General features: G+C 36.6%; 1 protein-coding gene across 1 annotated transcript; it reads left to right on the forward strand.

The window, feature by feature from the left end:
* The first annotated feature begins 6337 nt into the window (after window positions 1-6337).
* LOC130550995 (CD209 antigen-like protein E) lies at window positions 6338-8426 on the forward strand. The gene is made up of 6 exons (XM_057328530.1): window positions 6338-6412; window positions 6935-7024; window positions 7164-7229; window positions 7373-7521; window positions 7708-7820; window positions 7905-8426. The coding sequence occupies exons 1-6, from the start codon at window positions 6352-6354 to the stop codon at window positions 8065-8067; spliced, it is 642 nt and encodes a 213-aa protein (XP_057184513.1). The 5' UTR covers window positions 6338-6351; the 3' UTR covers window positions 8068-8426.
* Window positions 8427-23166: the final 14740 nt, after the last annotated feature.

A 23166-nucleotide genomic window follows, 5' to 3' on the forward strand; every position in this document is an offset into this window, starting at 1 on the left:
CATCACAGCCCGCAAACATCCCAGACATTCCGTGCGATGAAATTAGTGTCTTTCTCCATATAGATCGTAGAACATTACTTTCTTGGCATCTTTCCCAGATGGTTGGTTCTTGCTGTCCTGCTGTGTCATTGTCTTTAAACATTGCTGCTTCTACAGCGAACAAAGTCATTTTGGTTGAAGTACTGTGGTCTTGATGTGGCCACCAGTCCCCTCCTGTGACATTGTCAGGGAACTGAGCACACACATAACAGTTCTTTCAGTCAAATATCCTTATCTACGTATCTGCAAGCACGTTGATATGGTCGTCACTGGGATGTCTCTCCTGGTGTGACTTAACGAGGCTGGTCAATGTGGTATCAGGTGAAGTGATATTGGCAAAGTGTTCAATAGCAATGTCTTTCCTCCCAATTAATGGCAAATCAATTAAGTCAAAATATCAACACACATGTAGTGATCCAAAGGCTACAAAGTCCTGGAAGTCTCATAGGATGTCATGGCCGTCTCTGTTGCTCCATATCTGCAATGTTGATTTAGTTCAAAGGGTAAAAAACTGTGGAATATCCCCAGAAGTTGCTTTCAAACTTAGCACTTTGAACAGTCAGTTCTCTTGTTGTCACGAACTGGCAGAAAGAACCCAAGCGCAGGCAGGCAGTGAAGGGGTTAACAAATATATTTATTTAATACAAAACAGAACAGAAACACCCACAATGGGGGAAAACAGAACTAAGAAATATAAATAAAACAAAACACTTCCCACGAGGGGGCAAAACAAAAACAAGACAAATAAACTAAACTCAAGAACACGACAAAACGTCTTAAATCAAAACACAACAGGGTAGACCACAAGACTCACGGAACAAGGACAAGGCTGAGAACAGGAACACTGGACAAGGCACATAAACCATACACAACGTAGTACACGCAATACAAGAGCACAGGACAAAGAAACAAGAGGGTATATATAGGGAAGACAAATGAGGGATAACGACATGGGGCAGGTGTGGGACATTAAACACTCAGGGAAAGATAACGAGGAAACGAGTGGAATGGGGTCAATGACAAGACACTGGAGAGAACGTATATTATTGTCAAACGGACAATAATATGTTTCTCTCCACACATAACCAAAGACTTTGTCATGGCTCTGCTACAGGACCAAGAAAAACATGACTAAGGAAGCAGAGCCATGACACTTGTTGCTCTGTATATCACAGGTTTGAGAGTTGGCTTAGTTTTTCCAAATAAGATGATCTGTGGAAGTCCTCTAGCTGCAGAATTCCTCATAGTTTTACTCATTAAGACTGCTTAATAATCCTCCTTATTGTTCTGCTGTGCACTTCTTCAAGCTGCCGTAGTTGGTGCAAAAGAGTGCTTACTGGAACTCAATGTTTTCAAATCTGGCAACACTTGTTCATCATGTCAAGGGCTTATAAAACATAACATTATTTACTTTTCAATGAATAATCACCTTTATCTTTTATAATGGGGGTTGTCAAAATATCAAAAGATCTTCCCAAAAAAATACAAAATAAGATCCTGCACGTTCTCCCATATTATTCAAACATTCAACAAAACATAGAGTAAGAGAAAATTGGCACCCTGCACAACTCATACATTCAGTTTCATGTCTTCGTACATCCTGTTTTTTTCCCCAATTAATCATAAGGCCATCAGGGCCATGTCATAAATCTAGGCCTGCTTGAAGTTATAGCTGCTTACTGTGGCTTGAATTATTATCGATGCAAAGCATACTGGGAGCTCTGCCCATGTTTAACTATTATATTTTGACAACAAAAATCATTCATGTAGTCACCCTCTCTCAGTGTCTGGAAATGTTTAACAACAAATGCATATACACAGGCACCAAGTGCACACACATAGTTACTGTGATATTATCAACAAAGGCCATCAAACCGCTCCAGCTGGTCCAGAACGCAGCAGCACGCCTCATCTTCCAACAGCCCAAAAGGGCTCATGTGACGCCCCTTTTCATCTCTCTCCACTGGCTACCGGTTGAAGCCCGTATCAGATTCAAGTCACTAATGCTTGCCTACAGGACTATCACTGGATCTGCACCGACATACTTTCACACCCTCCTACACTCCTACACCCTATCAAGATCCTTGCGTTCAGCAAACCAGCGGCGTCTTGTACTGCCTTCCCATAAGGGCAGTAAATCACTTTCCCGCTCATTCTCATTCACAACTCCTTCCTGGTGGAACATTCTTCCTAATTCAGTCCGGTCAACCACATCTCTCACAACATTCCAAAAACTACTTAAAACCCATTTCTTTTGTGAATACTTGACAGATAAATGAAAAAAAAAACCTCTAACCCTCTCTCTTTCTCTCAACAGGTAGTGGTCTAGCTTTTGTTGAAACTAGTAACTTTGTATTGGCACCTATTGCATTATTGCTCCTGTATGACATATCGCTTATTGCTCCTTATACTCTTTGTAAGTCGCTTTGGATAAAAGCGTCTGCTAAATGACTAAATGTAAATGTTGTGTAAAAGTAGAAAGAAACCTCTCCTTTAACCGATACCGAGGGACAAATAACAAAACCTTGTCAGTGGATCTTAAAAGTCTGGAAGATGACAAAGGGATAAGAAGATCTTTCAAATAAGATGGTGCTTGTTCATTAAAAACTTTAAAACCAAACAACAGAATCTTGAACTGAACTTTAGTTGAATATCATGAAAATCCACTGTTTATATGCATTTGTTAAAATAAAAATTACCTTAAAATTAAATTATGATCCAAATTATGTTTCTGTCTAACTGTGATTAGTTCTGCTTTGTGAAGCAATATAGAATGTATATCATGAACAGGATATAAATGTAAAACAAACCAAAATAAGCCACATAAACATTTTCTCAATTGCTTTTGTTTATGGCATTTGTCATGATTATAAGCTGTATCTAAGCCATAAATGTGCTCATATGGAATGTATTATTGTGTCAGGTCAGGTGACAGAAGCAGTCTTGTCATGTTTTGGTGAGGCAGGGTCACAGATTATTAGGCTTTTAAAACATGATTATGTTATTTGTTGTACATTATATTAAAGTTATAACAAGGTTGCACTGTTATAGAGGTCTATTAAGCACTCAGTCATACATGCAGTAGTTTCAAAAATGTAAGCATAAATATTTACGTATATGAAAAGTAATTTTATCCAGACTGTAGATGTAGTTAAACAGTAATTAATACAGAGTGGCTAATTGTATATTCCGGTGTATTTCTAAGGAAACTGATCTTGCTGTAGACAGCAATAGACAGTGTAGCAATGAGAGTGACAACAATGAAGAACAGTGTAGAAAACCATTTCAAATAAAACGTATATTAAGTATTATTAAATTATTATATTGTTTAAATAAGTCAAGTAAACAGCGCTAAATTTTTAGTGACAATGCGGCTCTGCAGACCAATTTTATATTCCCACCAATGTCAAAATCTCGGTCTATCGTGCAACACTAAATTGAACACTTTCAACAAAGCAGACAAAATCCAGATTAAAAAGGTTCTAACAAATTAGCTGTATTTAAAAATCAAATCAATTGTGACAGCATGACTTTCTAAAAGTTTTGAGAGAAAAGATAACTTGGATACAGGTCAAAAGTTATTAAAGCAGCTTTCATGAAAACCTTGCTTCTTAACCAAAGGATGAACAACTGCATGCTTAAAGCAATTTGGAACCAAACCAGTGCCCAAAGATGAGTTAATCAACAGCTAGACACTTGGGCCGATTACTGGGAATGCTGCTTTTATCATATCTGATGGAGAAACACCGAGTGATGAGGTGACCACAGCACACTCCTACATAGACTCGAAAATTATGTCGGCATTAAGGGAATAGCTTTGAAATAGTTTAAATCTTATTTATCCGACCGTTTTCAATTTGTAGCAATAAACAATGAGGTGTCACGCAAATTGCAAGTCCAGTACGGTGTACTACGGGGCTCAGTCTTCGCATTATACATGCTACCTCTAGGAGATATAATAAAGCGACACGGAGTTAGCTTTCACTGTAATGCTGATGATACTCAACTTTATATTTCCTCGAAGCCTCATGAAACACAGCAGTTCAATCGGATAATGGAATACATAGTCGATATAAAAAACTGGATGAGTAACAACTTTTTATTACTGAACTCGGACAAAACAGAAGTGTTACTTATTGGACCAAAAACCGCCATACGTAACAACCAAGAATACTGCTTAACTATTGACGGATGTACCATAAAACCCTCGTCGTCAGCTAAGAATCTTGGTTTTCTATTCAAAAGTAATCTGTCATTTGAGAGCCATGTCGCCAACACCTGTAAAATTGCGTTTTTCCATTTTAAGAATATATCTAAACTACGTCATATGCTGTCACTGTCAGACGCAGAGAAGTTAATTCATGCATTCATGACATCAAGACTAGAATACTGTAATGCACTGTTAGGTGGTTGCCCTGCAGGATTATTACAAAAACTCCAACTGCTCCAAAACGCGGCAGCTCGAGTTCTTACACGTACAAAAAAGTATGAACATATTAGCCCGGTTCTGTCAACCTTGCACTGGTTACCTATAAAGCATCGCATTAACTTTAAAATCTTGCTTATTACCTATAAAGCCCTACAAGGTTTAGCTCCTCAGTACTTGAGTGAACTCCTATTGTATTATAGTCCTTCATGTGCATTACGCTCTCAGGCTTCCTGTCAATTGGTAATACCTATAATTTCAAAATTAAGTGCAGGTGGTAGATCCTTTTCCTATCTAGTGCCTAAACTTTGGAATAGTCTTCCCTGCACTGTCCGGGAGGCAGACACACTCTGTCAGTTTAAATCTAGACTAAAGACGCATCTTTTTAATCTTGCATACACTTCCATAATATAAATCTTCTGAGGGTTTAGGCTGCATTAGTTAGATCAACCGGAACCAGGAACACTTCTGACAACAACTGATGTACTTGTTGCATCAAAGAGTGCAGAACAGCAGTACTCTATTCTCAGCCAGTCTTGTCTCATTGTTCCAAGGTTACCACAGCGAGCAGGATGCCCAGACCTGATGGTAGAGTGGAGAATGGGAAGCGGCAACCTGACAAGACCTGAGATGATAGAGCTGGATAAAGAAGGACGCGGCGACTTGACACGTCTTCACTACAAAATTTCAAATGCTATTAGATTATTAATGATAATCTTAAATCTATAATTTACCTTATTAGTAAGTTTATTTATTTTTATTTAGCCTTGTTGTGCAAGCACTGTCGAGCTTGTGTAGAGGCTGCAGCTTTTGCCACAGGGGAACTGGAATCCCATGGTTGGGCCTGGGTTCTCCTGAGGTTGTTTTCTCGATTGGAGTTTTGGGTTCCTCGCCACCGTTTGCATACTGTTTTGCACTATTTGCCTGGCCAGGGGGGCTGCTTTAGAATTAGAATTTTAAAGTTCTACTTAATTAATATTGCATATAGGAATTTATAGTCTGTTTAATATTTGACCTGTGTTTCTCTTTCTTTTATCTTAAATGTGTGTACATGTTTTTATATCCCGGTGGGGACCTAAACCTGAATGCACACCAACACATGGGGACTCGCGTCACTGTGGGGACCAAAATTGATGTCCCCAAGGGCAAAAAAGCTTATAAATTGTACAGAACAATATTTTTTAAAAATCTAAAAGTGCAAAAAGTTTTCTATGATCTTTAGGTTTAGGGGTAGGGTTGGGGATAAAATATACAGTTTGTACAGTATAAAAAACATTACGCCTATGGACTGTCCCCACGGAGATAATAAACCAGACATGTGTGTGTGTGTGTGTGTGTGTGTGTGTGTNTGCTCTAACCACTGAGCCAAAGGAAAGCCTTTATTGTATGAACATTTCCATTCATGCTAAAATGTTATTTAATGCAGTGCAAAATGTAACATACAGGTCAAACAACTGTAAAAAATTAATACGGAAAATTCCTTCATATTTATACAGTATATTGTGCCCTATTTTTACAGATTTTTTTTAAAGCACATGTGTTAGAAGTGGATCGTTAAAAACATTATAATATAATAGAGCATTTTAATGTTGTACATGAGTTTATTTTTAATTATCTGTTAAAGACGATAAACACGTTTGACACACGTTTTTGTTGCACATTTTATACACAAATTACACAATTGCAGTGCTATGCACACAAAACCAGCTAGAAACCACTAGTGTTTCACAAAAGAAAGATGTTTCTTCACATATTAACAGACTAGAAAAGAGCGTACACTAGAAAATTCTCTGACATGTGATTGTTATGCCATAGGTAATGCCACAGTTCTGCAGGAGAGAGACACTACTCCATCTATTCCATCTAAAGGGACTAAAGTTCTTCTGATGGTTCTCTGTGCCTCTCTTGTTCTTGCTGTTGGGAGTCTCTGTGTTTTGGGGGTCCTGTGTGAGTATAACCTTAGCCAACTAGGTGTCCATATTTGCAACGCCTCCCGCATGTTTTCAGTCATACGAGACTGTCCCTGTGTTCCAATCAGCATACTATCCGTCCTAATAGTATTCAAAAGTATGGCCCAAATCGTCGTATGTTGAAAATAGTATTCCAAAGATTCCCGGAGGGTCTACTACTTCCGGTAGAAATTCGAAGTGCAGAACGATGCACAGTCTAACGGCTGATATTACCCACAACTCACCGCGAGTTTATTGACGCTCCACTGCATTAATAAATTATATAAGGATGTATGATGCGTCACTAAATTAACAAATGTAAGTATACAGTAAACATTACATTCAAAATAATTAATGTTTTAAGGAACTGACGTAAAAAGTTATGACCATGGAGATAAAAACCTTGTACAAGAAAACTTGTAAGACTAATCTAAGCACTTTACGGAATCAGCTATCTACGTCAATGCACTCCTTAAAAGTACATCTGTAACTGTTGCTATTGTTTGTTTCTTTTATTCAGATTATAATAAATGTGTAGATTTTGGATCGTTGACTATGAAGCACAACATGGTTTCAATGCAACTGTCAATTCAAGAGATTAACAACACATGTAAGTGAAATACACAACAGAGCATTAATGTGAATAAATGTGAACAATACTGCACAAAATAAAATAATGTGAGAAAAATCTCACCTCACTATGATGTATGATGTAACCCCCTCTTGACTTATAATTTGCTCCACACCAGGCATGGAAAGAGAGTGTCATGAATTAAATGCCAAATTCGACAGATTAAAATCTTACTTTAATGATGGTGAGTTATATCAGGATCAGAGACTGTGTTTTTACACGTTTCTACACATACAAACACAGCATTATTTATGTCAAACTTAACATTTTGTCCTGCAAAATGAAGAAATTTATTACACACATGGTTAATATATTCATTACTTACAGGTCAGTCTTGCAATCTCTCTGTGGATGGCTGGACAGTTTGTCGTGGACTGCTTTACTTCAGTGCTGAGAAACACAACTGGTCAAAGAGTCGTGATGTGTGCGTTTCAAAGGGAGCTGATCTGGTCACCATTACCAGCCAAAATGAACAGGTGAATCAAAGAAGTCTAAAATAAACCAGTATTGAAATAATAGAATTGGATTTACAGATAACTGTAGACCATATTCTTCTTATTATTATTATTATTATTTCTTATTATTTAAGGTCTCAAAATAACTGTTTGCCACGTTTGAAGATATATATTTATATTATATTTTAACATTTGTTTTTTGATTAGGATTTTCTGGTGTCTAAAATTAAAGAGACTCACTGGATCGGTCTTAATGATCTGGAGACTGAGGGCCGGTGGGTTTGGGTGAATAACCAAACTCTTGAAGAGACAGGAGTAGAGTAAGAATGCTGTTGTTATACAGTATATAACCATTTCAAATGGCACATATGGCCTGTAATAGAAAGATGTTTTTTCTCGTAAAGGTTCTGGTTCGGATCTGTGCAAAAAGAACCTGACAACTGGAAAGTTCAGGATCCGTCCGGAGAGAACTGTGCCAGTCTGGGAGACCGCAACGGCAATTTACACACTTGGTTTGATGGTTCTTGTAAACAGCAGAAAAAGTTTATCTGTGAAAACAAATATTAATTTACTTCCAGATATGAAGGAAAAGAGGCGTTTTGTAAGCGCAGTTTATTAACACAAAACACAAATATCAAGTTTTGAGCTGATTAATGTTAAAAAAAATTGTATCAGATTTAAATTCTTTGTTTTTCTTTCAAAACATTTAGCTTTAGTTTATGCTGGCTGATACTGTATACATTCAAAGCAAACGTTTGTATTTAGACCATTTATCTTTTGAGCGACACTGCTTCCTAAAGCCTTGTTCACACCGCCAGCAACTGGCAGCGAAAGAGCGACATGATCTCATTCATTTCAATAGTAGCTTAGCTACATCTGGAGACACGAATTGCTCAACTTTATGCAAATGATGAGCGACTTTCGGAAGCGACTGCCAAATCAGCGGAACTCACGTCATCCGTCTCTCGTCCGTTACTGCAGGTTTCTTTATAACGGTTATAGAGCAACCAAAGCAAGTGCTTAATGAGGTCAAACAAGTAGTTTTTAGCTTAGTTAGTTGGCATAGTTAGTTGTTTGAGACAATTCAGAGCATACATGAATATACAGAAACAGATAAAAAGGTATACAAAGGTATATTTCGAAAGGTATACACAGAGCACACACAATATTACGAGACTGCACTGCCCTTGCCTTATTAAACTCTTATTAAATTCTCTCATTCAAGCAGAGAAATACCTTAAACATCACAATCTAGAAATTTGAGTGTGTGGCTTCATTCTGCTGTGACATCAGTATAAAATATTACATTATATTTGACTGATCAGACCTTTCCAAATAATGATCTTACTCATGTCTGATACGTTCACTGTGAGGTTGATGTTTGGAGTGTTAGGGTTTGCAAATGTAAATTTCTTTGAATACAACCGAAGGACGCCCTCCTGTGTTCATTCAAGAAACAGCAAGAGTTACAAAAAAATTCATGACTGAGTTATAGTGTGTCTAGGACTACAAGACTACAAACAGGGTACCCAAACAGGAAGTAACCTAAAAGTCCAAAATAAGAGGGAACACAGAACAGATCATAACAAATATAGAATGTTATATATTTTTTGTTCTTTTACTGCTTTTCATTTTAGCTAATTCCTTTTCAATTTTGACTTTACGATAAAATAAAATTTTGTTAATTAACTGTACAACAAGTTATAATTGTACGCACAACAAAAATGTTATTGGAAATTGTTCAATTGTACCATTTTAAAATAACAGATGCTCTGACTATAAAGGTGGACAGAGATTTAATTTTCATATAGCAAGAATTAGAAGTATTGCAACAAAGAGAAAACTAGGAAATCATAAACAATCAATATATTTTTTTAATTTGCTGTCATCTCACAAACATGTGTACTGTTTTTATGGCAATGTTAAACAAATGTATTTCCTGAGCACAAAGGTTCTTTACATGTTTATGTTGATGTTACATGATTTAGATGGATATATAACTTTGTACTCTAAAAAATGCTGGGTTAATATTCGACAGAACACACTCTTCACATGGTTTGAAACTGAGTTAAAATAACCCAACCATGTGTTCTGTCCAATATGCAGCCATGGTTTAAACAACCCTGCATTTTAATAAATGTAATAGTTACAACCAAACTCATTATATTTAGGATTAATGTAAGAACAAGAGCTGCAAGTATTTGTAAGTTTTAATATTCTGTTTGTGAACATACACTCTGGTTTCCCAGACAGGGATTATTTTAAATCAGGACTAGGCCTTGGTTTAATCAGGAAATTTTTGATGTTTACCAAACATGCCTTACTAAAAAGATTACTTGTGTGCATTTTGAGACAACACAAAAGCAATGATGTATTTTAAGATATGGCAGTGCAAGTTGTTTTCGGTTTGGACAGCTCTAGCATTTATTTTAGTCTAGGACTAGTCTAATCACTGTCTGGGAAACCGCCCTTTAGTGTCATATTTGGGGTTTAATTATTGCTGATGGACTTAAATACCTGTCATTTCTAAATAGAGAGGACAATAACGCTGAGATCATAGGACATTTGTGTTTACTATGATTTTACCACAAAAATACTAGTATTCATTTATGGGTTAATTTTCGGCATGTACTAAATCCTTGATGCATATTAAACCAGAAGATACCCACTGTCTGAAAGATGAGTCTGGTGTAGAAGGAGAAAATAAATGATTTTGTTCATAGGTTGAGGATGGCTGATAGAATAATAGGAGACAGTACACATCCTTTGCATCATTATTTTGAGAGGCTGCCCCATGGGCGACGTCTAAGTGCAATTCAATGTTCTACGAATCGTTATAAATTCTCCTTTGTGCCTGAAGCGATACATTTATGAAATAAAGTGTGGCTTTTTCCCCTCCTTTTTTATGTTCTTGTATATTAATACGCATTGTACTCAGTGTTGGGCAAATTACTCTGAAAATTAATTAATTTCTAGTTAATTACATATTCAATAGAGTAATTAGATTACCGTAGAAATGACTCTCTCCAAAAAGTATTTAATTACTTATCACTAATTACTTTCTATTTCCTATATCAATAGTGATTCAAGGAGACATGAAACGGCTCTTTTAATTCATTCAAATAAATAATATAAAAATAAATAAAGTAGTATTATTAAATGAACAAAATATTACAAATGTGAGAATTTTACATTAAAGCGGATTTTAAAGTTAGACTTTGAATTTTGATGTCAATTCCACTATTGCACACACACATATATTACACAAAGTATTTAGTTGAATTACATCAGAAGCAACTGTAAATTACAGAAAAAATAAGATTAATCCCTTACTTTACTTTTTTAAGGGAAAAGTAATTAAATTACAGTAACTAATTACATAGTAACTAGTTACACACAACACTGACTGTACTGTAAGTGTTTAATGTTGGTTGTGTATGTGTATGTGTATGTGAAACACAACGACAGTCTGAACGAATTTGCACCAAGGGGATTAATAAAGCTCTAAACTAAATAGGGCCTAAAACCGATGCTGATGTCAATTTTTGCTGACAGCGAAAATTGTTAAAGATCCTAATAGTAGAAAGTACTACATGGGTTAGATGTAAATCAAAAGGTTTTCAAAGGTAAAGAGGAATACACTAAAGCAGGAATGACACGTTTTTGCTTCAATTAAACACCAACTTGTTTTTGGGGCGATGGAGCCAAGATGTGTTAATATTCGTAAAAGAATATCCACCACCCAAATGTTTATTTTTTACTGGCATGTGTTCTTTGAGGATACAAACAGACAATGATTGTTTTGTAGCCACTGGAAAATTCTCACCAAAATCAACAACCTGCAGTGACTTATCTACGATTCTCTGCTTTGACCGAGAGGTTCAAAAGCTCCAACCAGGGCTGCTTTCACCCCCGACAAAACATTGCTAAACTTTTTTTAAACGGAAACGGTCGTGCTGTTGAACACCATGTTGTGATGACGTAAGAGTTGAACTTTGGCAGCTGAGATGGCCATTCTTTGTGTTCTTTATGAAGAATTTTCGGAGCCTGGTGAAATCGGTATAAATACGTGTTGAATACTGCAAAATAAATATCTTCAATTGTTGCGTGTACCGAGCTGCAGCAGACACATTTGAACGACTTCACTTAGACCCATTGTGCGAGCTGTCTCTTTAATACCGCGTGGGTTATACACATGTTGCTGCTGATTGGGCCGACATTCTTGACACGCCCACCAAACAAGAGAAAACGTATCTCAAACCCCGTTTCACACCGTTGCAAACCGTTTCCAGGAAACGTGTCGTTCAACCCGCAAAACGTTGCGCACCAGTTTGAGCTTGAACATGGTATACTGCACTCTACCGGTCGCGACACCAATGGTCGACAGCAACGTCACGTGAAAATCACTGAAGGAGATGCCTCGGTACACTGACCCTGACTTTACTGACTTTACTGACTTTAAATTGCTTGAGAATTTTTACGACGAGGAAATTTGGTAAACCGCCAGTTTTGCTGCTGCAGGTATCAGCCTCCAAAAGTTATTGATTATCGTAAAACTGTTGTTGACTCGCTAGTAATGTAAAAAAGGTATGGGCACTGTGAATACTTATTCGTTTTTGAAGCATAACGCATCTAAAATATGATATTTAATCAAATGTTTTTTTTATAAATGTATATTAAATAAAACATCTGGAATAGATTAGAGGATTTGCTCCAGTCAAGGGGCAGGGAGTTGAAACACATATTGGAAAAATAAACAAACTATTCATATTTCTTCATTAAAATAAGAACTATAGAAAAGAATGGGCATAGTGTGTCCTTTTAGCTATGGGTGGGAGGGACATGTTAAAAATACATTATTAACCAGTGTTTATTGGAAATGCTTTTACAGGAGACTGTCATAAGGTGCACAAAGGTTATAGACATAGAAGAGAGATGCAGACAGCGCACGCACTCGACCACAACCACAGACTACATACCAGCAGACCTATTTGTTTAAAAACACTTGACCAAAATGCCTTCGTGTTAATGTTAAATGAGAGCACGTTAAAAGCACTTCAATTAAATGCTTAATTCATTAAGATATTGTTTATTTTGTCGTTCATCTAAATGAGTCTTTCTAATGAAAAGGACAGTCTACATCAATATGATTAATACCCACGTGACTATTAGATTTGTTCAGTATGATAGTGGTTTGGGTCTTTTGTGATGAGACTGATAGGCTACAACATCTAGTGTCATAACTTCCTGTATCATGTACCAGCTTCATTTACTTTTACTCACAGGGTTCAGGCTTCTCAGTGCGGATTGAAAAATGGCACCAGTCTATGGAAATTCTGAATTAGTTAAAAACAAGCGCTCTCATCTCATGGGTAAGAATGAATGTGTAAACCTCTGACAATCCTGTAATATTCTAATTCTGTTCCTTTCTTATCAGTTCATAATCAGAATAATAATATTTAAGATGGTTCTGTTTTTTAAATATCCATTTAAATGATTCCACCAATGAAATATTGCCAAACAATGTCCTTTATAACTGAATGTAGTTTGTGAACTTCCTGCATGTTTCTGTTTGAGTGATTGCAACAGTATTTTGCTTTCTGATGCACAGCATGAAGAATCTTTCTATTAATTTAATTATATCCAGAAAAATATAAATGTCTTCTTTAAATGTCCATAACTAACAGAATAAGGACACCTTAACATGTTTGGAATTTAAATTAAAACACCACCATTTCAATAATCTGGAATGTTACTGTATGGAGCAGCATTTACATTTTTCACAGGAATCACTAGATATTAATGTCATATATTGAATCGTGCTGGAATTTAATCATATTTGAAATGACAGATAAGGGAGCTCATGAAAGAGAAGTCCGCTCTGCTAAAAGGACTAAAGTTCTTCTGGTAGTTCTGGCAGTTTCTCTGGGTTTTGCTCTGGGTGTCATCTGTGCTCTGACTTTACTCTGTAAGTAACTCATTTGTTAATGTTTTTTATGATATTTCTGTGCAGACATATCTGTTTATATACTGTATATGTGTTTACTGTTTGTTAGATGCTGGTTGTTTGCGTGACATTCAGCAGCACAATGTTTCAATCCCAGCACATCCAGTGAACGGTATAAGCAAATATATTTCATCTGAAGCGTAAAAACAGGACTTTCACAATAAATAACGTTAACTAAACAGTGACAAACTAATTTTTCATGCCATCGATGAACCATATTTTTGTTCTTTAAAGTCATACAGAAGGTTCTTAATATAATCTTTTCATGCCTTTGTGTCCCCTTTAAGACCCTTTAAAAACCTTTAAAGTCACCATGAAATCAAACAGGACAATTCTAAGTGTTTTACAGTGTTGATTATTATAAACGATTTATATGTGCACACCATTATTTTTTTAAATGCATTCGCACTTTTTACCTTTAATCAAAAACATTAAGCTTTTCTCCTCCTCTCAACAACTCTTTAAGAGGTAGGATATATACTATAATGACTGTCCAATGGAGTTGAACAAAGCCGCCATATTAGATTTTCGAGGTACTCAGAAATGTACAGAGGATTTTCTGTCATATCACTGATATATCTTCTTTTTATTAAAAAAATGCTTATATTTGCCGGCCAAAAATCCTTATTTTCACATACAATGTAATACGACCGTAAATAATCCTGCCCACACTCGCTGATCGAAAATCTAATATGGCGGCTTCGTGCAACAAGTCCATGGCCTGGCATTTTTAGCCGTTAAAATAAAGCCGTTACACTCGGATACCTGTCACGATACGGAAAAGAAGTCAATCGCAACTTCCGTTTCATGGTGACTTTATAAAGTTCTGCATATGTTAAAAAAAATGGAACTTTAACAACAAGAATGGATTTTTATAATTAGTACCTTTATTTTTAAGAGTGTAAACTATGCCTTTCCTTTTCAATTATTGTTGCTTTTTTGCTAGTGTCTTTTAGAACAGAGACTGAGATTGACCTCAGCAAATATCACAGAGTTAAAGAGCGTCTGGCCTCTTGCACTGGTGAGTAAAGATTCACTTTCACCGATGTTTTTTCTTCTCGCGGTTTCTGCTCTCTTCCATCAATCTTTTTTTGCTCAGCTTGTTTTAATTACCTGTGTTGTTCTCTCAGTAATTCTGACTATAGTACCTGCTAGCTGTTCTGGGCCCCCTGTCTAAATTTTGTTTTATTTTAGTTTACTGACTATTTAAAGGGGTGGTTCTTTCCAATTTCACTTTTAACTTTAGTGTGTGACGTTGCTATTTTAATAGATAAAAATATCAGCAAAATTACAACGCATAAAGTTCACTACAAAGCAGTGTTAATTTCGCTGATGAAAACTATGATGAAAATGATTTGTTAATGACATGTTTTCACTGATGAAAACGAGACTATAACTATATAAAATTAATGCTGGATAACGAAAACTGTAATAAAAATATACTGACATTTTCATCAACGAATAAAAACGAGACGAAAATATTCGCTTTCGGTGGGGGCAGACGCCGGCGTTCTGACTGACAACGCGGAAGTGCAACTCTGTGTTGAGCTGACCTTCGCAAATGTGTGATGATTTCGATATTGAGGAAGACTTGCACTTTTTTGCCCAACCGTACAAACCCAAAGCGCATGCGTTGAAGTGCTCTCTTGAATGCGATCCACTGAGACTGAGAATATGTTGATTAAAGTTGTTATTTTGTTTTGTTTTTCGCACATAAAGTATTGTCGTCACTTCAAAAAAATTCACCTTTGAACGCGCAGGGCACCCCTTTGGCGTCGTTTTCCGACGTGCATGGAAGTGCGTTGCCGTTTGCTAAATGCTCCAGACCGAGACACGTGCAATTCTTAGCATTTCATAATTATTTGTGGTTTATATATTTTGGAGCAGCTTACCCCACCCACCCACGTTTTTATGACAATGGAAACAGAGGTGTACAAAATGTGAAAAATAATGTGTTTTTAAAAAATGCAACATGAACACATGCTAGTGTACCCCATAAACACAATCAAACCTTTGAAAACAGCCAAACAACCACCCCTTTAAAAATAGAATCTCTTTGATATAGTCTGCCACAACTTGTTGTTTCAATAGACATTTACATATACATTTATGCATTTGGCAGATGCTTTTATCCAAAGCGACTTACATTGCATTATCTAATACATTTGTTTCTAAGTTTGTGCAATCCCCTGGGATCGAACCCATGCTCTTACCACTGAGCTACATGAAAGCTGTAGAAAATGCATCAACACATAAAAATATATACAGTTTGCTGAGACTGTTCGTGGTGAAAATGCTTTCCTCTCTAACTGTCGTTCATTAGGGTTCATCAGATCTCACTCATGTGAACCCTGTGCGGACGGCTGGACAGCATATGATGGGAACTGTTATTTTTTCTCTTCTGAAAAGCAGACATGGTTTGACAGTAATCTGTCATGTGGAGCTTTAGACGCTCATCTGGTCATAATAGAAACTGAAAAAGAACAAGTGAGTTTGAAAGATCTGTAAAGACATACAAAATTTGTTTTGATTAAGTGCAATTTCTATGTTTTCATTATAAATGTTCAACATTAGGGGTTTCTGAAATCTAAAATTCAAGTTTTTCACTGGATCGGTCTTAATGATCTGGACACCGAGGGCCGGTGGGTTTGGGTTAATAACCAAACTCTTGACGAAACAGGAGTACAGTAAGACCTTTATCTACAATCTTAAGAAATATATATTTGCAATAATATTTAACCAAAACTGCAGATGAGCTGTTTACATATAATTTAGTTATTTGCAGATTATTTTCAAATATTATTACATTAACATACAGTATACAAGAATGACTTGCTGCCTGTGTTTGGTTTTAAAGGTTCTGGCTCAAGAGAGAATCTGGGCAAAGTGAACCAGATAACTGGAAAGGACGAGATTCATCAGGAGAACACTGTGCTATAATGAGAATTTGGGATCAATGGTGTGACGTTCCTTGCAAGAGCAATTATAATTTTATCTGTGAAAAGAAACAGATATCAAGCTTAATGCATGACGACTAAAATTCCTTGTTCTGTCTGGCTACATAACTAAAATATATTTTGTGATTATGTGTTGCACGGTCATATGCCATTTCACATGTTAATGCTTTTAAGAAAGACCTCATCAACAAGCTCAATTTCACAAAGCCATTACTAATAAGGAAGATGGAACACCCACGTCATTCCCAAGGTCCTAGAGCACGCAGGGCATGCGCACTTTTCAAACAACAGCGCTTCTATTTGCTTTGACAAACTAAAAGATGTCAAATTGAATTTGTATATATTTAGAATGATGGATATGGAATGCGCTGCATGTTGCTTGCTTACTTTGATCAAAAGCTTGATGCATGTAAGTCTACGTGTCGTAAGAATAAGGAGCGATGCTTCTAACCACAGCTCTAGACCTGTAGCTCCAACCACGCAACTTTGTGATGCTGCTTGCGATTAAACATTGGAACGATGGTTTGGAAAACACTTAAATCGCTGAACTATGCTGGAACAACAGAACTTGCAAACATAGTTGGCTAACGATGCTTTTGAGAAACGTGCGGGTACACACATAACATTGCAGTTGTAGTGTAATATCAAAATCAAAATTGTGTTATTTGTTACTCAGCCACATGGCGTTCAACATGTTTTAAGACCTCCCGGCGTCTTCGGAACACAAATAAAGATATTTTAGGTGACATCCAAGACATTTCCCGGCCTCTTCATAGACATCATGGTTATAGTTGTTGTCAAGGTCCAGAAAAGTACTAAAGACATCGTTAAATTGGTCCTTTAAATCGTTGGCACTATTTTCTCTAACACATTAGAAGCGGTTGCATCTATGAAGTCAAAAAAGATTAATGAGAAAAACGTACCAGCATGATACAATAGCACCACTCGCGCTCTTAAAAGAGAAACACATAAACTGGAGCGCAAATGGAAACAAACCCAGTTAGAGGTCTTCAAAATTATGTGGAAAGAGAGTGCAAACTGTTATAAAAAGGCACTAAAAGCAGCAAAGGCTGAGCACCTCCGTAACCTCATAGAAACTAACAAAAACAATTCACGGTTTTTATTTAGTACAGTCGTTAAATTAACAAATAAACAGACATCACCTGACCTGATGTTCGACTCCGTCAATCTGAGATCACAAAAGATAATATTAAAGAGGTGTGTGAGCTCATNAACCATATTTTTGTTCTTTAAAGTCATACAGAAGGTTCTTAATATAATCTTTTCATGCCTTTGTGTCCCCTTTAAGACCCTTTAAAAACCTTTAAAGTCACCATGAAATCAAACAGGACAATTCTAAGTGTTTTACAGTGTTGATTATTATAAACGATTTATATGTGCACACCATTATTTTTTTAAATGCATTCGCACTTTTTACCTTTAATCAAAAACATTAAGCTTTTCTCCTCCTCTCAACAACTCTTTAAGAGGTAGGATATATACTATAATGACTGTCCAATGGAGTTGAACAAAGCCGCCATATTAGATTTTCGAGGTACTTATTAAAAAAATGCTTATATTTGCAGGCCAAAAATCCTTATTTTCACATACAATGTAATACGACCGTAAATAATCCTGCCCACACTCGCTGATCGAAAATCTAATATGGCGGCTTCGTGCAACAAGTCCATGGCCTGGCATTTTTAGCCGTTAAAATAAAGCCGTTACACTCGGATACCTGTCACGATACGGAAAAGAAGTCAATCGCAACTTCCGTTTCATGGTGACTTTATAAAGTTCTGCATATGTTAAAAAAAATGGAACTTTAACAACAAGAATGGATTTTTATAATTAGTACCTTTATTTTTAAGAGTGTAAACTATGCCTTTCCTTTTCAATTATTGTTGCTTTTTTGCTAGTGTCTTTTAGAACAGAGACTGAGATTGACCTCAGCAAATATCACAGAGTTAAAGAGCGTCTGGCCTCTTGCACTGGTGAGTAAAGATTCACTTTCACCGATGTTTTTTCTTCTCGCGGTTTCTGCTCTCTTCCATCAATCTTTTTTTGCTCAGCTTGTTTTAATTACCTGTGTTGTTCTCTCAGTAATTCTGACTATAGTACCTGCTAGCTGTTCTGGGCCCCCTGTCTAAATTTAGTTTTATTTTAGTTTACTGACTATTTAAAGGGGTGGTTCTTTCCAATTTCACTTTTAACTTTAGTGTGTGACGTTGCTATTTTAATAGATAAAAATATCAGCAAAATTACAACGCATAAAGTTCACTACAAAGCAGTGTTAATTTCGCTGATGAAAACTATGATGAAAATGATTTGTTAATGACATGTTTTCACTGATGAAAACGAGACTATAACTATATAAAATTAATGCTGGATAACGAAAACTGTAATAAAAATATACTGACATTTTCATCAACGAATAAAAACGAGACGAAAATATTCGCTTTCGGTGGGGGCAGACGCCGGCGTTCTGACTGACAACGCGGAAGTGCAACTCTGTGTTGAGCTGACCTTCGCAAATGTGTGATGATTTCGATATTGAGGAAGACTTGCACTTTTTTGCCCAACCGTACAAACCCAAAGCGCATGCGTTGAAGTGCTCTCTTGAATGCGATCCACTGAGACTGAGAATATGTTGATTAAAGTTGTTATTTTGTTTTGTTTTTCGCACATAAAGTATTGTCGTCACTTCAAAAAAATTCACCTTTGAACGCGCAGGGCACCCCTTTGGCGTCGTTTTCCGACGTGCATGGAAGTGCGTTGCCGTTTGCTAAATGCTCCAGACCGAGACACGTGCAATTCTTAGCATTTCATAATTATTTGTGGTTTATATATTTTGGAGCAGCTTACCCCACCCACCCACGTTTTTATGACAATGGAAACAGAGGTGTACAAAATGTGAAAAATAATGTGTTTTTAAAAAATGCAACATGAACACATGCTAGTGTACCCCATAAACACAATCAAACCTTTGAAAACAGCCAAACAACCACCCCTTTAAAAATAGAATCTCTTTGATATAGTCTGCCACAACTTGTTGTTTCAATAGACATTTACATATACATTTATGCATTTGGCAGATGCTTTTATCCAAAGCGACTTACATTGCATTATCTAATACATTTGTTTCTAAGTTTGTGCAATCCCCTGGGATCGAACCCATGCTCTTACCACTGAGCTACATGAAAGCTGTAGAAAATGCATCAACACATAAAAATATATACAGTTTGCTGAGACTGTTCGTGGTGAAAATGCTTTCCTCTCTAACTGTCGTTCATTAGGGTTCATCAGATCTCACTCATGTGAACCCTGTGCGGACGGCTGGACAGCATATGATGGGAACTGTTATTTTTTCTCTTCTGAAAAGCAGACATGGTTTGACAGTAATCTGTCATGTGGAGCTTTAGACGCTCATCTGGTCATAATAGAAACTGAAAAAGAACAAGTGAGTTTGAAAGATCTGTAAAGACATACAAAATTTGTTTTGATTAAGTGCAATTTCTATGTTTTCATTATAAATGTTCAACATTAGGGGTTTCTGAAATCTAAAATTCAAGTTTTTCACTGGATCGGTCTTAATGATCTGGACACCGAGGGCCGGTGGGTTTGGGTTAATAACCAAACTCTTGACGAAACAGGAGTACAGTAAGACCTTTATCTACAATCTTAAGAAATATATATTTGCAATAATATTTAACCAAAACTGCAGATGAGCTGTTTACATATAATTTAGTTATTTGCAGATTATTTTCAAATATTATTACATTAACATACAGTATACAAGAATGACTTGCTGCCTGTGTTTGGTTTTGAAGGTTCTGGCTCAAGAGAGAATCTGGGCAAAGTGAACCAGATAACTGGAAAGGACGAGATTCATCAGGAGAACACTGTGCTATAATGAGAATTTGGGATCAATGGTGTGACGTTCCTTGCAAGAGCAATTATAATTTTATCTGTGAAAAGAAACAGATATCAAGCTTAATGCATGACGACTAAAATTCCTTGTTCTGTCTGGCTACATAACTAAAATATATTTTGTGATTATGTGTTGCACGGTCATATGCCATTTCACATGTTAATGCTTTTAAGAAAGACCTCATCAACAAGCTCAATTTCACAAAGCCATTACTAATAAGGAAGATGGAACACCCACGTCATTCCCAAGGTCCTAGAGCACGCAGGGCATGCGCACTTTTCAAACAACAGCGCTTCTATTTGCTTTGACAAACTAAAAGATGTCAAATTGAATTTGTATATATTTAGAATGATGGATATGGAATGCGCTGCATGTTGCTTGCTTACTTTGATCAAAAGCTTGATGCATGTAAGTCTACGTGTCGTAAGAATAAGGAGCGATGCTTCTAACCACAGCTCTAGACCTGTAGCTCCAACCACGCAACTTTGTGATGCTGCTTGCGATTAAACATTGGAACGATGGTTTGGAAAACACTTAAATCGCTGAACTATGCTGGAACAACAGAACTTGCAAACATAGTTGGCTAACGATGCTTTTGAGAAACGTGCGGGTACACACATAACATTGCAGTTGTAGTGTAATATCAAAATCAAAATTGTGTTATTTGTTACTCAGCCACATGGCGTTCAACATGTTTTAAGACCTCCCGGCGTCTTCGGAACACAAATAAAGATATTTTAGGTGACATCCAAGACATTTCCCGGCCTCTTCATAGACATCATGGTTATAGTTGTTGTCAAGGTCCAGAAAAGTACTAAAGACATCGTTAAATTGGTCCTTTAAATCGTTGGCACTATTTTCTCTAACACATTAGAAGCGGTTGCATCTATGAAGTCAAAAAAGATTAATGAGAAAAACGTACCAGCATGATACAATAGCACCACTCGCGCTCTTAAAAGAGAAACACATAAACTGGAGCGCAAATGGAAACAAACCCAGTTAGAGGTCTTCAAAATTATGTGGAAAGAGAGTGCAAACTGTTATAAAAAGGCACTAAAAGCAGCAAAGGCTGAGCACCTCCGTAACCTCATAGAAACTAACAAAAACAATTCACGGTTTTTATTTAGTACAGTCGTTAAATTAACAAATAAACAGACATCACCTGACCTGATGTTCGACTCCGTCAATCTGAGATCACAAAAGATAATATTAAAGAGGTGTGTGAGCTCATAAGCACGATGTCAGACACTGTAATTTTCTCTGACCCCCTCCCTGCTTATCGTGGTGATGAGATATATAGCAGATTATCATCACTAAATGGCTGGTTGTCTGAGTGGTGCTTGCAGAATAATATAGTTTTTATAAATAACTGGAAGAGTTTTGGGGGCAGACCTGACCTGTTGAGAAGTGATGGTGCTGTCCTCTTGTCTAGAAATATGGCACATAGTCTTAATGCTAAAACTTGACTCACTGGGGCCCAGGTCAGGGAGCAAACAGAATGGCATAACCAACTGTCTGCTTGCCGTTTCATGTCGCAGAATACACAAAATGCATTTCCCAGAAGTCTAACTCTAAATACAATTCTTTTGAAGTCATGGTACTTCATGTTTCAACACCTAATACTAAAGATAAAACATTTTTTTAATTTATTCTGGCTATTATATATAGGCCTCCAGGGCACCACACAGATTTTATTAAAGAATTTGGTGGGTTCTTATCAGAACTAGTACTGGCCGCAGATAGACTCCTTGTCGTTGGTGACTTTAACATCCACGTAGATAACGTTACAGATGCCTTAGGAATGGCTTTCAAAGACACTCTTAACTCCATGGGCATTAGTCAACATGTGTCAGGACCCACTCACCTTCGTAATCATACTTTAGATTTAATACTGTCTTACGGTATAAATGTGGACGACGTTAAAATCCTTCAGCAGAGTGAAGACATTTCGGATCATTATCTGGTATTATGTTTGCTTCACTGGCCTACGGCTGCAAATAAAACTCATTGTTACAAATATGGTAGAACAATAACTTCAACTACCAAAGATGCGTTTCTCGATAATCTGCCCGAATTGTCTCAAATCATGAGAAATAACGTTGAAGATCTTGACATTACCACTGAAAATTTTAATTCCACCTTCTCGGTAACGCTAGACAAAGTTGCTCCACTACGTTTAAAGAAGATTAAAAATGGCAGCCCCACACCGTGGTATAATGAACACACTCAGGCTCTAAAGAAAGCGGCCCGAAAAATGGAGCGCAACTTTAAGAAAACTAAATTAGAGGTATTTCGTACAGCATGGAAGGATAGTATTCGAAAATACAGGAAAGCCCTAATAACTTCTAGATCCGCCTACTTTTCATCACTAATAGAAGAAAACCAGCACAACCCTAGGTTTTTATTTAACACGGTGGCTAAATTAACAAAAAATAAATCGTCAGTGACTTCTGATCCTGTATATCAGCATAGCAGTGATGAATTTATGAACTACTTCACATATAAAATCCAAGATATTAGAGAAAAAATTATAACAATGCAATCAGAAGTGAAACCCGCTGAACAAACTAACTACAGCGCCCTTAAGGAGAAAATGCAATTATTTTATACCGTAGATCAAGATGAGCTGTCTAAAATTATTAGATCATCTAAATCAACAACATGCATACTAGACCCTATACCTACAAATCTACTGAAAGAGATGCTCCCAGAAATTATAGATCCTCTTCTTGGTATTATTAACTCATCTCTGACATTAGGACATGTGCCTA

Source organism: Triplophysa rosa, unplaced genomic scaffold, assembly GCF_024868665.1.
Source record: "Triplophysa rosa unplaced genomic scaffold, Trosa_1v2 scaffold52_ERROPOS115573, whole genome shotgun sequence".
NCBI classification, from domain to species: domain Eukaryota; kingdom Metazoa; phylum Chordata; class Actinopteri; order Cypriniformes; family Nemacheilidae; genus Triplophysa; species Triplophysa rosa.